The 17997-nt window shown below is 39.7% G+C and overlaps 1 protein-coding gene across 1 annotated transcript in view; it reads right to left on the minus strand.

The window, feature by feature from the left end:
• The window catches only part of rbfox3a (RNA binding fox-1 homolog 3a), a 555532-nt gene that overhangs the window by 42178 nt on the left and 495357 nt on the right, over positions 1-17997 (minus strand). The window contains exons 6-7 of the mRNA XM_029527245.1: positions 12428-12676; positions 3085-3231 (exon numbers count right to left, since the gene is read on the minus strand). Coding sequence (XP_029383105.1) covers positions 3085-3231; positions 12428-12676 — 396 coding nt within the window. The remainder of the gene's footprint in view (positions 1-3084; positions 3232-12427; positions 12677-17997) is intronic.

Here is a 17997-nt window from a genome sequence, read left to right on the forward strand (position 1 = left end):
GCTATTAGATTGGCTACCTCTTCTAATTCCCTTCTCCTCCACTCCTCATCCCCTTTCTCATTTCTATTTACAACTTTCCCTTTGCTACCTATGATGTCATTGGTTAATTCTAGGGCCTTGGAGTCTTCCCCTGGTGACTGATGGGGGAAAATTTTCAAGAATAAACATACTTAAACATGTACATAAATCCAAATACGCACACACACACACACATCACAGATGTCACCCTATATACAGCTAATGAGGATACACTCCCTGTTAACCTTGACCCTGAGGAATTCCATTAATTATGTCTCCACTGGCCTTTCCATCCCCTCCTCTTTCCCTTACATCAAGAGCTCAGAGTCTGGAGAAGCGGAGCAGGAAGAGATGTTCCACTCAATTGGCTGAGTAGGGATGTGATATCGGAGGGGAGTAAATCTCCAATCCTCTATTATATGAAATGTTAGAACTTTCTACACCCAGTAATTTGCCTGTTTGCATGTGTGAGGCAATCCACCAGCTATTTTCATTTAATGGAACCATCGTTTTTTCCTTTTTTTTCTAGTAAACATATTGGAGAATTTAAGAGAGTGAGAAAATATGTAATTAGCTGATAAATCTGTTGAGAAGCAGGGACATTTTTCCATAGACTTAAATACATTCAGTTATTCATATTCTACCGCTTATCCATCTCCAGATTTCCAGGTACGCCCTGGTCAGGTCCCCATCACAGGGCCAACGTGCAGAAACAGACAGAGACAAACAACCACTCACAGTCATACTCAGACCTACGGACGATTTAGAATCACCAATTATACTAAACACAATGTCTTTGGATGGTTGCAGGGAACCCACTCAGCAGGGGGAGAACATGCAAACTTCACACAGAAAGGCCTCAGGCAGGAAACCAAACCCACAACCTTCCTATTGTGAGGCTAACCACTACGCTGCCACTACACAGCCAGTTCTAGGTCAAACACTCAGAATATGTTTTGGACTTGTCAAATTGTTCCTGTTATGTCTTTCAAGGCTGTCATGCTTCTGCCCTGAGTTTGAGATGTGAATTTTTTTTTCTGCCTTACACAGAAACCAGTTGTTTACTTGTTGCAGTTACATGTGGGTTTATGATCTTGCAGACTTGTGTTGCTCCAAACAACAAGTTCTCACACACAAGATTCAGATTTTCATAGACAACTGCCATTTCAAACAAAGACAGATGAGATGATATATGATGTATTTATAACAAACAGATAGATTATAAAAACAAAAAAATCTTATCTAAGGACATCTATTTCCATTTTAATGCAGGGCTGCAGCCATACAACACAGCTAAGCTAAATTAAACAAACCCAGTGATGGACAACACTCACTGCTGCTGCTTTGCACAAAACTGCTACAAACAAAGCTCCTTGTGCTTCTGGAAATGCTCTTCATAATAGCATGTTCATAGATCTCACCTTAAATACTACTGAAGGAAGGGGAGGGAAGGGGCTTGATGAGCTTTACAGTTGCTTATGAGGTGATAAGTGATAAGTTCAGTGCGTACACAGCAAAAACTGACTCTTTAATAGATGTTCCAAAATCACCAACAACAAAATCATTGCACAGGAGCTAGCTGATTTAAATATAAGGCGATGAGGGCAGAGAGGATGTTTTTAATGGGAATGCCACAGGTTGTTCCATCAGCTGTCACTGTTGAATGTATGAATTTATGGTCTCTTCAAACTGTCCATTGAGATAAAATGAATATTCAATTATGCATTTAATTTGTTGATGACTTTTACATATTTCTTTGTGAACTCAAATGAAACTCAACAACTCAACTGAACAAATTTGCATTCAGTGGACCAGTGGCTAAAAGGACTCTGATGGTGTCGACTTGTGGGTTAAAACACAGACTGGTATTTTTCTGTACTCCAGTGACGTGCTATCCTCACCGCTGTTTTGGCTTTGCTTCCCAGCCAGGGTTGGCAATGTGAATCCAGCAATACACAGCATCTTAGTATCAGTTACAAGGTCAACCACCTGCCAGCTCAGAAAATGCTGCAGAAACTTAAACCTTAAAAGTTGTATTTTGATCACTTTGTTTGGTGAATTCACAGCCGTAATGTAAGTTATTGCTAAAATTAAACAACCTCTTTTATTCATGTATAAAAGCTCCTGACAGTCAGCAGGTATTCAGGCTTCTCTCCCTTCTGCCCCTAACTGCAAAGAACAAAATGAAAGTGTAATTGTCCTCTGATTTAGATGTGGAATTGTATCAGTGACGCACATAATTTTAAAGCTGTACAGCAACAATGAAAGTGTTTAGCCATATAAAGTACGGTCAACAGATCTACAGCTTTAACATAGTGCCAAAAAACATACACCAACAGAAACGTCAGCACTTAGAGGTGCACATCAAACTTGTGTTGATTGACTATTCTAAGATTTCAGCTGCAGATCTACAGGTTTTTAGACACTGACAGTCTAATAAAGAAATCCAAGATCAGTTAAAATTTCCATCTCGAGGACAACCTCTTAGTTTCACCTGAGCAGTCTGCACCGTGCTATTGAACAAACTACAATACAGGTATACTTTGCTGCGATAACCACCATCAGCTCTGGATTATTTCTTAGTGCATCACAGCAAATGTAGACTGAAGTAAATGTGAAAGTCATTCATTATCTATACCACTTATCCATGCAGGCTTGCAGGAGGGGATGGTACAAATCCCAGTGGACAAGTTACTGTCACAGGGTTGACAGATAGTGACAAACAACCATTCACACTCACACCTACAGGCAATTTAGAGTTGCCAATTAACCTAATGAGCATATCTGTAGGTGGGAGCTGGAGCACCTGGAGGGAACCCGCACTGGCACAGGGAAAAGATGCAAAATATGGGCTTCGAACCCTGAACCTGCTCTCTGTGGGGTGACAGCTCTCGACCCTTGATTAAACACAGTTATCTCTGCTCATAAATATCTTTGATCACCCATTTCACAATTTATTTGAATTTGTCACAGTTCATTTTCTGTTCATGGAAAGCAAATACTATATACTACACTAAAGGAGTGTATGTCAACCTGTGCGTGTGTGTGCTGCAGTTATTATCTCACCCCGAACATTTGTCGGAGGTCAGGGTCTCGGAAGCGGAAGGGGATGTTGGAGACGTGTAACCTCTTTGGCTGCTGCTTCCCAGATGAGTCGTTGGGCTGCAGGTGGAGCTGCTGGGAGCCCTCTGTCTGTACAGCCTCCTCGGCCTGCTGCAAGGAAACACAGAGCACCTCACAAATTAGAAAAAAAGAAAAGCCACTCAAGTGACACGTTCTTCAGATTGAAAACTAGTCAGTGCTGGAATGACGTGTAGAAAAAGAGGCTAGAGGAGTGACAGAACAACATATGTATTGTTAGTGGAGCTGATTTTACATCTCGCTGAGGTTTAAATGTTCACATCGGGCTTTATTTTACTATGGATTTGCTGTCTCTCTCTTTGATTGGATGAGGGCCCAAAATGAACTGTTGGTCACCCTGGACAGGTCGCCAGTCCATCACAGGGCATCACACAGAGACTGACAAATACAAAAACTGACACTCAGACTTACAGGAAAATTATTGTCATCAATTAACCTAAACATGTATGTCTTTAGACTGTGGGAGGACAACCACACAGGCATGGGGAGAACATGGGAACTCCGCATAGAAAGGCCCCAGGCCTGGGAACTGCACCTGTAGCCTTCTTATTGTGGTGCAACAGCGCTAACCACTATGCTGCCGTGCTGTCACCAAAGTGCTCAGTCCACAACCTGTTCACAGTGTCTATTCAAAAACTCAGCCTGAGCAAACTGGCAGTACTTATGTTGCCTTATGATATCACAACAAAGCATTTATCTTTGTCTGTCATATCTCAAGGTCCACCACACCTGGACCCACCACCCAACCTTGTAAAACTTTGTTTATCTGAAAGTGTTTATCTGAAAGTGTTTATCTGAAATCAGCAATATTTTATTGAATCTTTCAATGTCTGTGAACCAATCAGCAGTGAGCCTCGGAACCTTAATTTGAACTCCAGAGAGAGTCCTAAATGAAGAGATGGGTATTTAAAACCATTAATATATCTTCTGATGGATATCAAGACAGGGATAGTGTAAAAAATTGACATTTAAGGTTTTTGTGTGGTCACATTTTGGTTCTGAGGGTAGACGAAGAGTCATAACACTGCCTGAGTGTGTTAATGACTTGTCATTTGGGTAAATTGAATACTTTGTACATATTCTTCTGAGATACTGATAAATTGAGTTATAAGTGGAGTCAATTTGACACCAGTGGGAAAGACAATATTAATTTGATTAACCAGTCAGCAACATCTAGTTCTGGCCATAAGGCACGTGGAAATATTAATTTTAATATTATGCTCTGAATGTAAACATATAGTACAATAGCATCCATCAAACTACCTGTCTATATAGAAAAGAGTGATTATGAGTTAGATGGGATATGAAATTGACATGAAGACTGGAGCCATGTCAACAGTAATGTACATGCCTCAATGCCCACCCCGGCGAACTGGAAGCTGAGCCTGATGGCATATTTAACAGTTTGAACTTTGGGTCCTGACACTGACAATGAATTGAAACAGCTGAAGAGTGGCCTGGTAGAACTGCTGCACCAGCAAGCATTTCAATGATGTGGTTTAAACATCTGTTTAGGACTCTTCTCTTTGTTGTGTGTTCATACGCCAGTTGACACCCAGGACAACCAGAAATAAGTTGAGCCACTAGGGAGTAAATTAGGTTTGGTTGATTGTAGCCTAAAAACTTAAATCACACACAGCAAGTTCTTGACTTCACTGCTGACTGGGGCATTCACTATTTATTAATATCTGCTAGGCTTATCAGAGGTTTTGTCTGACTGCAGATAAAATAACTTCCTCAATTCTGCTCTGCACCCCTTGGGCTGGTGAAATAAATGGCATAATTTGATTTTTTATATTGACTTCTCCTCTTAACTTGGAGGAGTCAGAGGAGATGAAGGTTGCATAAAAAACTCAGTTAGTTGTAGCATTAACCATCTACTATCTAACCCTTCTTTTCCAATGGGAAGAGCGAGCATGAACTCAGCCATGGGTGAAGCTGCAGCCTCAGAGAGCAGCTAGCAGTCGCTGAGACAAAAGACTGTGGTGCTGACTGTTGGTTTAACTCTATAAAGTTTGGCAGCAATATGGCAACCTGGCTCCGATCCTGCATTTTAGCTGCTGTTTGTGTTCAGTCACAACAATGAAAATCACTTTGGTTAAAGAAGGAACTTTGACTGTTGCTAGGAGTAAAGAGCATGCCCAGACAAGTGAAAATCCTTCTTGAGTAGAAATAATCACACATTGTTTCAGGCGTCTGAAAAAAAAAGGCATATGCTTTGACTGTTTTTATGAAAACAGGTTCCGAAGTTTTATACATTAATCAAAACCAGACTATACGACTTTACAGTTTCTAATGTTGTATTGATGTACGAAACACAAGTTGCTACTACTAAGTTAGTTATACAACGGGGAAGCTGATTTTCATTGAACCCTCTTTACTATTTAATACTTACCCTAATATTAAATCTTTTGAGCTTTTGTTTTTGCGACTGAGTGTCTGTAAGAAAGAACTCAAAAAAATAAATAAATAAAACAAGAGTGAGATGAAAATAAAGATCTTTCCTCATATATCTTGGGCTACATTCCGATTCCCTTTATTTAATCCACTTTTCCTTCAATTCTATAGCTTCCTTGAACCCTAGTCCCTCCCCTGGGAGATGCAAGGAGAGAGGAAGGAAAAGCTGGGACGGGAAAAAAATGGAGAAACCTGTTTTCAGAGAAGTGAGAGGTGTTTTCCATTTGTCTGACCCAATGCCAGCTGATGACACAGCTGGATCTCAGCTCGATGCAGGTCTTTTTAACGCTGGAGAAAGCATTAATGCTTAGGATTTGTATTTGCACTTAGAAGTATGAAATTCTGTTTTAGTGAATATTAAACCAACACATAACGGAGTCAATATATTAATAACTGGCTTAAGTAAATAATACATATATTAAACAAACATTTTATTTATTATTATTTATTTCAGGGGAATCTTGTTTTTTTTAATTCCATATTTATTCAGAGATTTTCATTTCCCACATTTATTTTCAGCAGTTCACTAAGAGGCTCTGGCACTGAGAAGTGCACCATACCGCCTCCTCGTTTGACTACAACAGATGGAAATAAAAAATAGTTGGAAATGAATGTGGCATTTAGAAATAAAAGTCCCCATAAATAAATGAATGTGGAATTTGAAAATAAAAAGTCTCTGGGAAAAAAAAAAAAATCTTATTTTTTAAAATAAAATAAGCTATTTATACTTGCTATTTATTTACGAAATAAAATGCAAATGCACATCAGTCACACATATTTACATATAAGCATTTCATATGACTGCAGTGTCCAAATAATGATTGATCTTTCTATTTGTTTTCCTCATACAATATACCATAAAACAATACAATAATTTCAGAAATTTTAAAGCCTTTATTTTCTAAATATATATGGTCTGTGTGATTCCCTGGGTTATGTTAATTGCTTGTATGTATTTACATCATTAAGGCCTTGGAAAACATGTTTTGTCATAAAAATACAACCACTATTAGCATTGCCTCATCATGACTCACTTGTGATGTAAAGTCAGTGAATCAATCCTGTTCAAAATAGCTGGAGCATCACAAATCCCCACACAGATGAAGTTTCTGCCCTAGCCAGTATCTGTTTGAGTGTGTGTGCATGTGTGTCAGCACAAGGAGCTGGCTGTAGTCTTTCATTAAGTTTAGCACAGTATCAAATGGAACAGCTTTAATGCTGTAAGTCTTCCTTTGCCACAGCCTAACAGTCTAAAGGGCCAGCATCAGCCTCTCTCTCTCTCTCTCTCTCTCTCTGTGGTTGCTACGCCACCGCTGTTCATAGTGTGTGCGCAGCCAGGCAGGAAGAGGGAATAATTACATGAACAATATCACACGCAAGCAGGCCGAGCTTCTTCCCTGTCACCTAGGAGCAGCACAAAGCTGTGTAGTGTGTGTGTGAGAGGAGGAAAGCTAGACACAACTAATCTATGTAACCAAGCCTCCCTCATGCAATTTACACACACACGCACGCACACACACACACACACACACACACACACACACAAACAGTCCAAACTGCCCTAAACAGCTCCACCTAATTACACAGCCTGTTAGATCTCCCACACGTGTTTTCATGGGAGCATTTGTGTGTATGTGTTTGTTACTTACTGAGCTGAGGAGTGCAACTGCCACCCGCCTCCTCAGGCCTGTAATGGAAGCTATCACATATGAGTGCCACCAGATAGGTGGACTAAAACACAGTTAGATGGCTACAGAGCCGCCTTTACTCCAGAATTAGATCAAGACATACATAAAAATGTGCACGTGTATACACACACACACACGAATAAGCATAAACAAGAAGACAGTATCCCAATGATCAAGTGTTACACATCCAGAAAGTTAGTAGATGCAAAAGACAAAAGTAAAAAGTCAAAATGAAGAAACTGACATATCCTCACTGTTTGTCCCCAGTCTTGATCAACCCTAACCCTGTACAGTGACCCCTGTGTTCAAACAGCCTTTAGGTAAGAGGTTAAAGGTCAACAACCAGCGGATAGGAAAGATCAAACAAAGCTTACACATCTACATCCTTTAATCAAACACAGGGGTGAGATGATCACCTGTTAGCCCAAACACATTCAACTTCTCGTTACTGAACTGATGTGGTGAGCCAAGTGCATCCACTGATGAAGCCATGAGCTGCGTTGTCACTCAAAAATGTATGTCTGAAACTCAAAATTAGCAGCACCATTAAAAATTTATGGCTTACACATTATTATGGCAATTTCATATAAATAAATAAATAAAAAAAAGATAATAAAAACATTAACGTACGGAGTAATTTACAGGTGCACAGCATGACAGACATTTGTGAGACCCTCTCACTTTTGACCTGGCCCATAAAAACCGATGGAGACAGATCATTGATCAGAATCATGTAGGAAACGGAGGATAAATTAACTATAATGTACATTTTATAATAGTATATAATATAGTGATTTGTAGAATAAATTAAATGAGACACATTTATGACGTTTTTATTCCTGCAGTTCGCAGAAAAAGTCCCCATCTCTTTTCATGTAACCCTCCACTGTTAAAATATAGTAGCAGCCACAGTTAAAAAAATTAAAATAAAAATGCACAGACAAGTAAAAGAAGATCTGCAATTAGCATTTGCAGCTGCTCAGTTTTCAATATATTCAATGTTTGCATTTGACTCTGTTAGGAAGTAGTTCTATATAGATATGAGCTCAGATTGGTCAGTAGAATGGTAAAGACATGTTCTGAATGTGAATGACGTAGATCTGAACTGATCACATCGACCGTGCAGATCCCATTAGAATTTATTGACGAAACCACAACAAAAACTGAAATTACTGAACATTATATTGTTTAGTAAACTCATGCTGACATTCTGCTAGTGTTGATACTGGCCTCATTGGGGGCTGCAGTCTTTTTGTCTCTTCCCTGCTACGCCTTTTTTGATCCACTGTATAATGATGATAAACACGTTTGTGGGTGATTGGAATTGTGGGACCGACCAGACATGAAGCATAAGCCTGTTCCACTGCACTGGTCGCCACTCACAGCCACATCTAGCTCCCTCCCTCTTGCTCCTTCTCTCTGCTGTATTTCTGTCACATTCAGGACCAGCTAAAGTCCAGGTTTTCCTGATGGCCTGTGAAACTAAATGCAAGACTGATGGACGGATCTTGATTTTTTTTTTTTTTTTCAACAAAAAAACCAAAACCAAAAACACAACATAACACAGTGTCTCCTTGATATATTGCATAGTGTATTTTTGGACAATAAATGCAGTCTTTTAGGCCACATTGGCTGTGTGTGTCGTGTCTCACTCCTTTATCCTGCAGCAACTATGTCTCTTGACAGTAACAATTACAGCCAGTGACAAACTCTCCACAGTGACTGTAAAACACTCCCAGTAATGCTGACTGTACCAAGTCGCCTCTCACTGGACTCCCCAACTCTGCCATCACTGTCTATACGGTACTGTGCCATACCTTCTCAGCATGCTACAGTCTTATTGTGCCTGACAGCTTGAAGGCTCCTCAGCTAGAGGCAAGTGGTGGTGCAGTTAACTATAATGTTATAGTGTCTGTGTGACTGTGTGTATGTGTGCGCGCGTTTGCAGGTCTGTGCTGAAATGCAGCTGAAATACTATTCATTTGTCAGTGACATGTAGTCACCAATATGTCCCTGCTATGTGTGTACGTGTGTGTGTGTGTGTGTGTGTTATAGATGTTCACAAGCCTTTTCTAGGCAAGTCTCAAGTCTTTGGTCACAAGTCCAAGTCAAGTCTGAAGTCTCGAAAAAATACAAATTTCATGTCCCGTGTTCTGGTTTTAATGAGCATTCTATCATCTGCTGTTATCCAGTCTGTTAAGAATACTGCACAGCTATATCTAAGAAATTCAAAGCATTTACTGTATTATCACTCCTTAATATATTAGCATACAGTATCAGTACTGATTAGTTGTTTGTTATATGATCACTTTAAACAGGCTATTGCAATGCAATAGGCAGAAAACACAAAATGAAAGCTTTCCTTTAAAGGAAACTGTATTCGTCTGACATGGACATTCAGTTACGGTATACCTTGCCCCCTATTGTGCAGGCTCAGTGTGACCATAAGAACAAATATAGAAAATGTTACACCTCACCCAGTCAAAGATGTGGTAATTAACGTTCTTCCAATTAGTGCAAAACATCACACTTTTGCTAAATGCAAACAATTTGTAAGCAAAACACTTAAAAGTACTTTAAACATTGGTGTATGTTACTTCTATGCCATCTGCAATGAAAACTTGGCTCACAAAAAAAGCTAAACTATTGCTACAAGTTACCAGTTTTTTTTGTTTTTTTTTTTTTAGCTTTTAATTCATTCAATGATTATTTTATGTTTTATGTAATGGTGTTATCTGCCTTCTTATATTTTCAAATTCAAATTTTCAAGTGGTTAATTTTGTTAGCACTGAATTTGCAGTCTGCGTTTCTTTTGTTGATGCCTTCTTTTTTGAATTTTTTTTTAACCAAACCTGATTACAATGGGTAACGTTCCAAAAGCAGTTGCAGGTGTGCTGGTTGCCCTAGTTACTGTCATCTGAGGTACGAGTGCGTGAAGCGCGCACCCAATGCCTAATATGGTTATTACCGTGAAAAAAAGTAGGAAGTAACATTAAGCTCATCAGACATTCAATGATTATTTTATGTTTTATGTAATGGTGTTATCTGCCTTCTTATATTTTCAAATTCAAATTTTCAAGTGGTTAATTTTGTTAGCACTGAATTTGCAGTCTGCGTTTCTTTTGTTGATGCCTTCTTTTTTGAATTTTTTTTTAACCAAACCTGATTACAATGGGTAACGTTCCAAAAGCAGTTGCAGGTGTGCTGGTTGCCCTAGTTACTGTCATCTGAGGTACGAGTGCGTGAAGCGCGCACCCAATGCCTAATATGGTTATTACCGTGAAAAAAAGTAGGAAGTAACATTAAGCTCATCAGACATTTTAAAGAAAAAGAAAAAAAAAAATAAATAAAATAATGATTGTTCATGAGTCGAGTCCCATCTCTGGTGTGTGTGAATGTATAGTTCATGCATGCATTTGCACGCTCGCTTGATCCCACCGTTAAAGTCCAAGAGAATTCTAAAGTCCTTTCAAATGAAATCTAACAGTTCTCCTCTCGTTCAGTGGATATAGATATACTCTATCATGCTTTATTGTTCTATGCATCCTCCGAGATTTTGAAGCTCATATTGGGAGCGCAGGGTTGGGGCACTTCTGACTTTTTAAGGTTTAGGTCTCATATTATGTGAAGAGTGATGTCAGAAACTTCAGAGAGACAGTACTCCCTGCATTCTCCTCTGTGAACGCCCCACAACTACAAAAGCATCTGGGCTGAGTTTAGAGCAGGGAGGAAAGTCTCGTCTTCAACTAACTATCTCCAAACCTTATAACCTTCAAAGCAGAATGGGAAGCCAGGGACTGGTCGCTAAAATATACATATGTTAAATTATAAAACAGGGGTTTGAATGTTTGATTTTACTGTCTGCATCCCGTTGCTTACTAAAGTCAAATTCAGCCCACAGCTCAGTTTTATTCCATACTGCATATTACAATAATCTGTTAAAGACCTAGATTACTGAACAAATTAACTGCAGATACACCCACAGGCTGTTGGTGAATTTGATTTATTGATCGAAGAAAAGCGTTTTGTGTTTTCTTAAACGGATTATTATTCATTTTTTATTACAAAGCCCTGACATGTAGCCTTGAGCTTATTTTCAACTATATCAAATGTTTCCATATGCCATATTCGTAGTATATGAAGATAACAATATTATACTACTATTTATACCTGAAACATAAAATACAATGAATAAAAAGAATATGATAATATTTTTGTTTAATGATATTTGGAATGAACTGCCGTCTAGATATCACTCAAACCTACTGATGTGGGCTACACAGAAATCTGACGTAAAATCACAAGCTTTTCGATCACCAGTGTGTAGGGCCACATATGTAACTGACTTTTCTTTCTTTAATGTCTGTGGATGAAAAGAAAGGATTAGCCCCTTATGGCCCTACAGGCCCCGCAGTCCATGCAGGTAACTGCAGTACTTCATGAACCTGTGAGCACAGGGAATTACATTTAATTTGAAATCAATATGAATCTGACATCAATTTTCAGCGACCTATAGTATCTGTCTTGCCACTAGTGAGGAATTTCAGACGCAACAATTTCAACCAACCGGCTGTTTTTAAATTGCCAATTGTTTCAGTATCTTGTGCATTACGCACACCAATAAGCAACAGGAATTCCTTAAAAACTCAGTTCAGGACAAAGATCTACTCTAACCTACATGTTAGATGTAGGATTCAGTTAATATCATAATTTTCACTCTCCGGGATGGACGCCGCGACGTGTTACACTTTGATGACTTTGTATGAGGCTGCTCCTGTCTATATAAACATATTTAAAAAACAAACAAACAAAAAAAATGGCAAACTACATTACAAATTACTGTGGATAAGACAGTAATTAGTAATCCATCAGTAGATTGAAACATTTTGTGTTTGCATTTTATTTTTAGCCCTTTGTTTAACAAAACCCTCAGAAAATTACATTCACTACCAGATCATCAGTCAAGGCCCCAAAACTTTTTTAACCTTTTCTGATGCCAAATTCTTAATAAGAATACACTGAACAGTCTGCATGCTTCATGAAGATCAGGAGGGTTGTGACATAATGTATTGTCTTACACAAGGGTCCCTGATAAATACCGTGAGCATAAACTGCAGACTCACCGTTACTGTGTTGGCTGTGAGGGTGGGGGTGTTGCTGTCATTTCCTGGCTGTTCGCTGTGTGTGTGCGTCGGCGTGTACAGTGTGAGGGCGTGCTCCGCCACCGTGCTTGGTCCCGTATAGTCGGCCGGTTGGTGGGTGTGGGGCGTGGCGTACTCTGCAGGGATTCCATTCTGTGGTGGAGGGGGGTACTGGGCTGGTGGGAAGGGCTGGGCCATCGCTTCAGGGGGAGCTGGGGCTTCTTGGTTACCCTGCATGGGTGGATTGAGACAACAAGGGAGAAGGAAAGAGGAGAAGAAAGGAGGAAAACTGCTCAGAAAGGTTTGCTTCTTAATGGTTTACTGTGTTATGGTGTCAAATCTATCTCTACAAATGCAAAAAGTTATATATTGTGAATAATGGCAGGTTTACCACAAGCTTGGTTTCCTAAATGGCCAAACCCTTCCATCATAATTAGCCAACACAAATTTCCCCCACGCACACCCTATGGTGAAATTAGTCCTGCTCTTTCCTCTCAAACTCCTTTCCCACTCTTCAAAAGACTTCCTGTCACTTTCCATGAGTACAACTCAGTGAAACACCTAGCGAGCCTCCTTAGAGAGACTCTGAAAGTGGCTATTTGTATTATTTATTGAGTCATACTTCTCTCTACGATGGTTTTTTTTTTTTTTTTTTAACAGAAAATGGGGCCTTTTGGAGGCCATATAAACTTTTAGCCTTTACACATGGTCAGACAGCACTTTGTACAACGTAGTTTACTTTAGAGTATACTAGGAGTTTCAGGTTAACCTATCCCAGAAAACACAGAGGAGTTTTTCTAGCAAGCTGATAGGAAAGTTTAGTGAAATTCTTCAAGTCCAGAAACAAAAATTCCCGACTGAAGATGATTTAAATGTAAGATTTAAGTAATTATCCAAGCAAGCACTTCATGGTAGGTGTCCCTTGTTTTGCAGCATTACTCACTCTTTGCTGTCTGCATCTGAACTGTCTGCCATCAAACAAAGGCCCAAATACCAAAACAATGTTTAATCTCTGGAAGAAATGAATAATAAAACATCCAATAATGATAATCGTTATGGTGAAGCTAATGCGGTGATTAGCTAGAAGAATGATGGGGCAAGAAGGAAGACAGTGAATGTGAAAGGAAGTGAGTTTGAATAAAAGCCATTGTTTGGTCTTAAAATCCTACCAGTGACAAGACAGGAAGTCAAAAATGAACTGACCACTCATGAAACTAGAAAGGAACTCAGTAGAGGGCATTCACTTCTTTTGCAAAACCCAAACAATTCTACACATCTGTAGCAAACTGTACAAACTCATTTCATTGCCATCAGTATGTCATATTTTTACATCAAGATCCAAATTGTGAATACCACAGCGAAGAGACCATCTTGCAATGTTGAGGAAAGACAAAGTCCCTGGACCTGCCCTTTTAATCACATGTAGCAAGTACTTTTTGTGTAAGCCTGAGAAATAAACTGTCTGTGAAAAGCAGAAGAAAAGAAAAGAGAGAAGCAGTGAATGTGTGTCCTTCATACATTGGGTTTATTCGTAGAACAGGAAATCTGTTCGATCACAATACAAACCACCTCCCCCACACCTAAATCTCTCTGTGGAAAGGTGCTTGCCAAACACGCACATGCAAATGCTGACACAGGGAGTGAGAAGTACGTAAACCAAAGGAAAGTGATGGAAATTGCGTCCATTACAAGAGATGAGAAAGATCAATTAACTGATAAGCCTTGGATGACAAGCTCTGTTTTGAAATCTACATTTCTAATAGAAGTTGGCATTTCTTCTTCGTTTTTCTGCATTGGCTTTAGTTAGTGTGATTTTCCCTCCTCATCCCTTTCCTTTACCGTGAGCCTCCCGCTCTTTTGCCCCCTGCCCTAGCTCATCCTAATTCAGACGCCTGTCAGATGCCTGTTTCCTCCATCCGATGATGATGAATTCATCTGACATATTAGCTCTCCACTTCTCTCCCACGCTGTTCCAAAACTTGATTGAAAATGGCTTAAAAATTTATAAATCAATCACAGCAACTTTTTGAGGTGGGACGAGGCTCTGACCTTAACTGTTTCCAAAGGTTTCTCTGATCGATAGCGGTATTGAAGTTGGCTATTCTTATGCATGGAGATTGATGGTGTTGAGCATAACAAAGCAGTTTGCCGATGGCTCGCTGACTGTGGCTACATCGTTCCTGGCAGTCGTTGTCGACTCCCCAGTGCAGAAAAGCATTTTGCTCAATTTAGGGTTTACTCACTTCACATACAAATGAAGAAAAAAATGAATCTCCAGCAGCAAACGAGTCAACCTATCAATAATGAAACAGGACTTTGTTGTGCTTGTTACAGCTGGATACAAGTAATGCTTTTTGAAATAATTTCTGATGTCCAAACAGGCAAAATAAATACTCTTCTCACCTTGTGCAAACACACACACACACACACACAATCTAACAGTTGTTTTCAAGCTTCACTAGCAGTTTCAACTGACAATATTTGAAGTGCAGGCTTTTTTTTTCTTTGTGGGTCTCATCCATGCGTTCTTGCCTTGCTAAGATCTGAGATCACAGTGATGGTCCGACAGGCCAAGAAACAGGAGCCATAGCTTCAGATATTAGTTCAAATTCAAACCAGATCCAGAGGACAATATCTGGAACTCCCATTACAGCTTTTATGTTTTGCCTCATAATGTTTTGACATTTTTTAATAAGTCCACAAGCAGGAAAACTTTCATTATATATGTCCTTCAATAAAGACTTTTGTTCACTGTAATAGATTATTGCTCCCAAACCCTAACCCAAAAAATTACATTAAATTTGCCTTATTGTATTGATAAGAAACACTCTTAACACCAAAACAGGAGAACAGATGATTACATAAGTGTTTGTATTGTTCTACAGCTGATTTGAAGTTTCTATCTTTTATCTGAGTTCTGCTCATTTGTTTAAGATCTAATGATAAAAACTCAACTCTGAGACTTCTAATGCTCTAAATATGCTCTACACATCTTAATGGCCATGTATTATGTCACAAAAATAAACTCAGAGCAATGTCCCCTCACTCTGTGATAAAAAAAATACAGGATTGAACCCAGAGACTTTAGCGATATAAGCAACTGACAGCTAGACCTCTGAATGAGACACTCTGTTTGGCCATGACATTACACTTGAAAGTGTCCAGTGTAGAAATGTGAGAAGATGAAAGCACAGGAGTAAAGCAGCAATTTTCCAGTCAAAGAGTCAGACTCATCCAAATCCAACCTAATTCTTTTAAGTATACTGACTTAAGTAAATGAATCTGGGCTTGCAAGAAAGATCACATTTTGCAGTTTATGGATAAAAAAACAGCACATCTCCAACTCAAAACATTAATAATTAAAAGGATATTTGGAAGCATATATACTTCTGTGGGCTTAATCTGGTTAAAAGGATATTTTTCTTTGCCTCTGGTGCCAAATTCTTGCTCATGGTGAGAACGGTTGGGTCTCTGTAGTCACTATAATAATGATAAGAGCTAGACTAGCTCCACTGAAAAGCCTTGAAATAACCTCTGTTTTGATCTGGTGCTATATAAATAAAAATTCACTCGACTTGACCTGGGAAAAGATTAATAGTGAACAAAAGTCTTGACGTCACCTTCCAGCCTCTGTTGTTTCTGTAACTCAATACAAGCTCCCATTGAAGGTTTTTGTTTCACTGACTTTTATTAATAATATAAATGTCCTCCTTGAGTTTAATAGCCAAATTACAACATTAAGTTGAAGGGCACTCAGAGAGCACAGACCTCTGCTGAGGCCAATGTCAAACAACATACAACAGACATCAGAGAAAGAAAAAAGCTAAATGTAAAGGAGATTTAATGATCAGCTTCTGCCCCAAACTCTTTCCTGAACACTGACTCATCTCTACAAGTTTGGTGAAAATTGGTTCAGGTGATGAGTACCAAACATACATTCATCTCGAAATTTTAACCCTTTGTGGTTTTAGAGTTCTTGCTGGTAAAACTATTATCCTGACTGCTTACCTTGGAAATGTCCCATTTTCCTGAGCACCTTAAACGATTTAAAAAGTAATAAAAGTAAATGTTACAACTTGCAGCTTACAGCTGAGCAAATCTATCTGCTGAACGTAAGTGGACCTTGAATTCATGTCATCTTCCGAGCATTTTAACTGAAATTGTTCTCTCTCTTGTCTGCATCATTCAGTCCCTTCTGTCCCTTCTTGCAGCTGCCTGACTGGCCTCAGTCCATCAAGCAGTGACCTTTCACCCGTGACATCTTGTGAACATGTGGGAAATGTTCGTTGTTAAAGGCTGCTAAAAGCTGACAGCTTAAAGGTCCCATATAGTAGGAAGGTAGTTGCCCGTGTCTTTTTATAAACTAATACTAAAAAGCAGATCTAGGTTTTATAGTAACACGGCAAAAATATCAGAGCAGTCAGTCTACAGAGAAACGCACACTGTATTCAGAAAGTGAGCCTTAAAAGTGTGCATCAGGACACATATGTTGCCGGTGTTCTTAGGCTCTGAATATGGCTCCCATACTGTGGTCTGATTCCTCTCCCTGTTAATCTGAGAGTCTATGCGGGGTGGACATGTGGCCTGGGGCTAGTCTTGGTTCACTAAAACAAGGAGCCACATCAATAGGCCTCCCTGCCTCACCGCATTGATAAAGAGCTGAGCTGATATATGGCCACACCTGGTCAATACACACACTGGAGACAAGCACATCCACCGCCACAAATGAGCACCCGCGTGCACACACACACACAGACCCACACCCACACACCAGCAGTGAGCCATGAACAAAGACAGTCGAGTTAAATAATGGCAGTGGAGTGTGTGAAGTTAGAGCTGCAGGGAAAATGCGTCACCTGGAAGTTTTCATTATAATATGCCTAAATCATGAGCTGAGGTGTGATACATCTCCCTGTGCACACACACACAGACACACACACAGAGGGTTTGCCCTACTGGGGTTTAGGTAGCAAAGAGGGATCAGGAATAGGAGCTGAGGAGGAAGAGAGCTAGAGACAGAGTGAGCGAGCGAGTGTTAGAGTCAGTGAACATCCATCATCAATCAAAGTGACTGAGGCGCTGACACACTGAGACATCCCCAGATCCTTGTCGACAAATTGCGCTGGTAAATGATTTCTCCTATCAGCTAAATCATACTATCCATCCCTCTCTCCCTCCATCTTTGCATCTATCTCTCTGCATCAGCCACCCGTCTCTTTCTGCCTTTCTCTATCTTCCTCTGTCTATCCCTTATTGAGTTTATTTTCCCTTGGCTCAGTGGAGCGCCATGCCTGATGTCTAATGGACTCCAGCTCCACTTACACATGTTGCACATGCATGATGCTGGCTCTCTCTCTCTCTCTCACACACACAGGCAAAGACTCTCCTACAGGTCCTCTGCAGAAACAGTTGATTTATGATGCAAAGGTTCTCTTTCTAGGCAAGCTGTACCGTAAAAATAATTGTGCCAATAATGGTTTGGTTTAGTTTAGGCACAAAACTACTTGGTTAGGTTTAGAATGCATTACACTCATAAGCATCACAAGACTCTA

The sequence above is a fragment of the Echeneis naucrates genome, chromosome 19 (genome assembly GCF_900963305.1).
Source record: "Echeneis naucrates chromosome 19, fEcheNa1.1, whole genome shotgun sequence".
Taxonomy (NCBI): Eukaryota; Metazoa; Chordata; class Actinopteri; order Carangiformes; family Echeneidae; genus Echeneis; species Echeneis naucrates.